Below are 6,218 nucleotides of genomic sequence, written 5' to 3' on the forward strand. Positions count from 1 at the left end.
AAATGTTTGTTCACAACTGCACACAGTTCAGCTGTGAGGCCGCTTTCAGACGGTTTTGTGTTAAGTAGACATTGAGTCCAATCTCTTGGTGACTTTTGAGCTTGTAGTTATCCTAAAAGGACATTTCCCTTTAAAAAAAAACAAAAAAACAGATCTTGCCAACAAAATCCTTCAATGTTTGAGCCTGTGATCATTCCAGAACAGAATGAAATAAAAAAAAAAAAAAAAAAATCACATTTGGAGATATGTTTTTAATTAAATGTGTAATGAGGTAAATAAATAATCAAGAGCAAGATGTTTCCTCCACAACAATTCAACTGAATGTATATACAGGATACTTTTTGTGCAAAAATGTAGATTCAAAAGACATTGTAAGCTGATAACTTCAAGGCACATATATATACTGTTTTACCATAACATTATTCTTGTTGAACAAAAAGGAAAATAAGTTGGTTCCTCATGAGTTAAACATACAGCAGATAGCAGATGTGCTTTTTGACACCCACCATCAAACACAGCTAGTACAAATAACATGACCCCTTAACTGTGATAACGTATTAATCTTGAAAAGCAGGTGAAAGCACTACAGCTTTCTGTGACTGTTTAATGAGCATGACGTTTAAATTTTCCTTTAGAGGCAGAGAAAAAAAATGTTTTCATGAAAATTTGCTCTTTTCCTCGAGCAGGAATTTCTCAATTTCCATCTCTGTAGAGTGCAGATGCATTTAAACAAATGTGCCATATTTCTGAGATGATATGACTGAAAACAGTCACAGAAAAAAAAAGAAACTCTTCCCTCTAGTGGTGAGTGTGGTCGGTTTGTGCCTCTTTTCCCTCATACAGATTTCTACAAGCTGTTTTCACCACTATATTACTTCAGCGACAGTGTAGAGTTTGGATCTGTTATGGTCACAGTATACAATGACTTAAAATCTTTCACTATTACCAAAAAGCAAAATAAAACCCAGCCTTAATACTTAAAAAAGAAATGAATCGTGATTGTATGTGTCTGTGTACACAGAACTGAAACAGCACAACTCCAGAAACGAATAACTTATGAATCTAATGTCGTTATATAAAAGATATCATCCAGCCAGTTGTATAAATTACATTTCTTGAAGATATGGGGGTTTCAAATAATATTAACACTGTACAATGTTCAGCAAAGAGTGTCTAATTGTCAGTAAAAATGCTCCTGATGCTTCCTCAAAACCATCATGTGTTTCCTCAAAATCATCATGTGTGACATAAGTCTGCATCCTGAACATTGTTCTTGCAGTAGACTGTGCTGTTGATCCCCAGGGGGCAGTCTTGGAAGCCAATGCCTCCATTAGCGGTGTAAATAGGCTGGATGTGGAAATCTCCCTTGAGGAGCTGCTCGTTGTTGAGAGAGACTATCTGGAAGCTTGTTTCAGTCATTTCCAGGATGGAATTGTCCTTCTTGGTGCCTGCCTCGCAGTAGTCGTCTTTTCTGCGCCCTCGGTTGTATTTCCATTTGGAGGACTTTGAGCTGCTCTTCTTGTGCATATGCCAGCAGAAGATACTGAGCAGTAACACGAGCACCACGATCACGGCCCCACCGATCAGCCCGGCCAGCAGGAAAGGCGAACCGGGCTCTTGTTGGGTGGCCTGCTCGGGCTTTGACCGTCTTTTGTTGTTGTTGTTGTTGTCCGGGCTGAACGAGGCCGGCGTGGTCATGGCCTCGGTACACACAGTATCATCTTTGGGCCGGTAATTATTGAATGCATCCAAGGGAATGACACAAATCCGATAGGTGGACTTTGGCTCAAGGTTAGCTAGTCGGATCCCTCGATGATCCCCACCCACTATCCTCTCCCTGACTGTGTCGCCGGTCAGACTGGGGCCCATCCTGGCCCAGGTCACCTTGTAGGCAGTGACTGGAAAGGCAGCCACCCAGCTCACGTGGATAGCCGACCCATTTAGTATGGCGAACGTGACCTGCAGGTTCTCTCTCCGGGGGTCAAGAGGTCGCTTAGTCCTCATTCCCTCTTTCCTTGTGGTGTAGACTGGGTAGAGGGTCGGGAATATGGGGAAGGGTTGCCTGGGAGAGGTTGAAACAAACTGAGTGACCAAATCTGTGGAAGAGGACAGGGACGGGTTCAGAGCCGTCTCAGCTGGTGAGGTAGGCTCGGGTACCTTGCCTGTGCTCCTTGGGCACTGGACCAACTCAGCACTCAGTTCCCTGATCACCATGCCCCGGAACTTTTCGGGTTTATGGCACATAAAGCCACGCACGTTGAGCGAGGGAGGCAGAGATTTGAGCCACGACACCACCCATTTGATGCTGCAGTCACACAGCCAAAGGTTGTTCCGAACTGTGAGCTGTCGGAGACTCACGAGGCCGTCAAAGACGTCCTGTGTCAACGACTGCAGTTGGTTGTTAGAAATATCCAGCCTCTCCAGCTTGTGCAACCCTGCGAACGCTCTGACAGGGATCTGGTTTATCTGATTTTCCTGAAAGTTTAATTTGACAAGCACCTCCACCGGGAGGAACGGAGGGGGGTAAGTGAGTGAGTTGCGTGCCAGGGACAGCTCCCTCAGGGTGACCAGGTCCTGAAAGGTCCCTGGTGAGATTCCTTCGTCTGTCAACAGGTTTCCATCCAACTGGAGACGTTCCAGGTGGGTGACATTCCTAAACGCTTCCTCGGCAATAACCGCAATCCGATTCTCATCCAGTCGCAATTCCTTCAGATCGTCCGGGAGACCGATAGGCACACTGCTCAAATGGTTTTTGGTGAGGAAGAGCATCTTCAGGCTCACTGCCTCACGGAAGGCCCCTTCTTCCACCCCGACAGTAGAAATGGAGTTATCATCCAAATGCAGCTCCTCAAGCCAAAGAAGCTGAGCCAGAGCCGCTCTGGAGATGGTCTGAATGTTGTTCTCCTGCAGATGGAGTACCCTTACATTTTTGGGCAGGTTGATTGGGAACTCATCCAGCTGGTTGCCGTAGAGATACACAGTTTCCACGGAAGCCACATGGTGGAGCTCCAAGGGAAAGCCAGCGTTATTGATTTGGTTGTTGTGGAGGTAGAGAGTCTTGTAACCCTCACCGATTCCCAGAGGCACTGAGGTCAGGCTCCGCTCGTTGCAGTAAACAAAGGAGCGATCACAGCGGCACTCCTCGGGACAGTTGGAGGCGCGGGAGAACTGGAGATGAAGGCCTAACAGTATAGGAATCCACGGCCGTATGAAGGAGACCCAGTCCTTATTCCATAAGCGCCACTGTATCTCCATTTCAAAGGTATCAGAAAAAGTACAGAAATAAAATCATAGAAAAAAATGAAGAAATTAGGTTTTCCAACAGAAGAGTCATTAGAGTTTGGCTGTTGGCTTAATAACACCAGTGTGTCCAGCCTAGAGCTGCAGAAGGTCTTGAGTAATCCACTGGGAAATGGTTGTACTAGGCTTCCCGACACAAGAGCAATGACCTCATTCTGCAATATTATTCCTTCACCAGCCACTGTCCATAACTGAGCTGGGAGACATGAGTAAAGTCCATCACATTTTCACGCTCCCTTCTCATTCACCACCGGATAGCGCTCTCTCCACAGTACTCAACGTGGATGGTGCCATCGACACACTGCAAGGTTTTCATACGATGTCCTCTTCCTGCTTCCTTTCCCTTTCATGTCACACACTGCTGGTTCCAGCACAATAAAATGTGTCTCAGGATTGACATTTGGACCCAAAAACCTGTTGGAAAAAATAAGAAAAAATGGGAATATCATTCTTCTTTTCTTTAAATGCATGCTTTCCAATAGAGCAAATGATTTATTTCCCCGTCTCTACCACACAGATGCAAAGTGAGGCATTCTAAATTGGGAGAGAAGAGCTGTGTGCATACAAATGAATTGCAGATTAGTTAGATATTCTTCAGATGCACAGCTGGAGAAAAGCAATGCTGGAATAGATACTGACGGCAAAGGTGCAACAAATTAGAGGGAAAACAAGCTTTAAAAAGTTATGTTCAGATTACTAACATAAACCACAATCTGTTAGGAAAATATGCACTAAATCAATTCAAACCTTTTTATCTTCCCAAATTGAGAGGGAAAAACATGCATCTGGATTTATTTTTTTTTTTTTGTCAAATTCCTTCCAAAAGGAATTCTGCGAGCACCATGGAGCCGTTTCCCGGTGTAACCTTGAGGGATCTTGCCCTTTGCCATGAGAATCCTCTTCAGGGGTTAAAGAGCCTGCGTGAGATAACGTTCGAGATAATACAAAGCCTAATATTTGCTCTTAATTTTTGTGAGATTAGACTTGCATTGCCCTCGTCCCCTGATTCATTAACTTTAGCTGTGCTGGAGGAGAGGTGGAGTGCTGGATGGTGATGAACGCAGCCTGTCAGTAGAGATAAGATGAGACAAATTCCTTGCACAGGGACAAAACTAAGATCGATGTGGGCCTCTTGCAATGAGGAAAGGTGCTACTGTGCACGCAAGGTCATACGATTTATATAGAGAGGAGAGAGTCCCCTGTCCACTGCATCTGTATTAGTTGGCACACAAACAAAAGCCTCATTATTTAGCGAAGATTAAGAAAAACATCAATAAAAGCCTACACTGCAGCACTTAGGAGTTTACCATCCATACAGTCCCTGCAAAGGAAGTGATGGTAATGTATTTATTAGTGGTTGTTAGCTGGGTGGTAGTGATGATTGATAAAATAGCACCAGGCAGCGCAGCCTGTTGACAGATTGCATTGATTTCTGGCCAAGGCAGTTCAATAGTTATGTAATGTTCCTTGGGGGGCCAAACAAGGCATCAAACTGAGTCCAATTATGGTGACCCGACCTCACCGCGTTAATATCAGCAGGCTATTTTGGCATGAAACCCATTCCATATAAATCCATATGCCCGTGAAAAGCATCGCCTTCATGAGATGAGACAGCCTTTGTCTCCAAACTGGGGAATCAGCTGCCCGATACTTCATTTGGTTTGCGCCTTTAGAAAGCGCAGTCTGTTTCAAGTCAAATCCCAACACTGCACCTTTTTTTTTTTTTTTTTTTTTTTTTTTTTTTTTTTTTTTTTTACAACCGATAAATAGCCTAGATTGTAATTTAAAAAAAAAAAATAAAAAAATAAATCATTGTTCCCGTTTATTCTGTCTAACAATTATTTTGACATTAAGTTCAATGTGGATATTTTAACATGGAAAAAGAATGAAATCCTCGAGCTGAACATGAACTCTGTAACAATCAGGTCATTGTGTATTAAATGTTTCTTTTCCTACCTTCAGGAAAGCAGAAAGTCTTGCTGCTTCACATCCAGCTCGTCTCGTCTCTCCGCAGACGGCTGCGCTCACACCGGGAACAAAGTCTGCATCCAGCCCGCTGCGTCCGCTCCCGCTGCGGCTGCGGGCTGCCCTCACTTGGTTTTCCGGCGGTGGAGAACTGTGGCATTATGCTGATTGTGCATGATCCTGGCCGAATAAACCAGGAAGGGAAGTAAGTTCAGGTCAGCAGCGGTCTGTTCCGCATCTTCCCCTCCGCCTCCTCGAACGCACCACGGTATCCTGAAACTCCGGACGGCCGAGCAGCTCAGGAGCTGCCGGTGAAGTTCCTCTCTGCTCCCTTCAGAGGAGGAGAAGCGGGCATGAAGGAGAGGGGAGAGCAGAGTTAGAGGCTACCCGCCTGACCCCCGCCGCTCCGCCGATAGGAACCCGGGATCTTGAGTCCATAGTGTGGTAACCGTGTGTGACGCTGCCTGGTTCCTCCCGGAGCCCCACGGCTCACCCTGTCTCTGTTAGCGCGGTCTCTCACTGTCTCTCCTTCTCTCCTCGACTCATACACCTCCTTTCTCTCTCCTCTTCCTCACAGCCACCTTTCTCTCCCTCCCTCCCCTCACCTAGTGTTCACTTTAATGCAGAAAATTGCTGTTTATTTTGATTTGCACTTTTTTCTGATCAATTAAAAATAAATTCCTTATACATACACAATACAAGTCTAAAATAATGGACATGGATAATGGAGAAGAAAAGCTGAAATGATTATATGTGGGTAAAATAAACAAGAAGACCTGTGTGTAAACCAGGGGGTCAAGATGAGGTAAAATGTCAGAGCCACTGAATGGCCTGAATATGATTTTATGTGTATTTATTTTTTTAGGATGACCACATATGAACACGTGCAATTAATCACATTATCTCTAAAAAAAAAAAAAAAAAACATTAGGTAGGTGCTGGTTGAATAACAT

General features: G+C 44.6%; 1 protein-coding gene across 1 annotated transcript; it reads right to left on the reverse strand.

Moving 5' to 3' along the window:
* Positions 1–231: 231 nt before the first annotated feature.
* LOC138212168 (leucine-rich repeat transmembrane protein FLRT2) lies at positions 232–5,779 on the reverse strand. The gene is made up of 2 exons (XM_069172458.1): positions 5,257–5,779; positions 232–3,714 (listed from the first exon to the last, which is right to left on the reverse strand). The coding sequence occupies exon 2, from the start codon at positions 3,253–3,255 to the stop codon at positions 1,237–1,239; it is 2,019 nt and encodes a 672-aa protein (XP_069028559.1). The 5' UTR covers positions 3,256–3,714; positions 5,257–5,779; the 3' UTR covers positions 232–1,236.
* Positions 5,780–6,218: the final 439 nt, after the last annotated feature.

The sequence above is a fragment of the Embiotoca jacksoni genome, unplaced genomic scaffold (assembly GCF_022577435.1).
Source record: "Embiotoca jacksoni isolate LCO1_2020_lvr unplaced genomic scaffold, fEmbJac1.0.p SCAF_53, whole genome shotgun sequence".
NCBI lineage: Eukaryota > Metazoa > Chordata > Actinopteri > Embiotocidae > Embiotoca > Embiotoca jacksoni.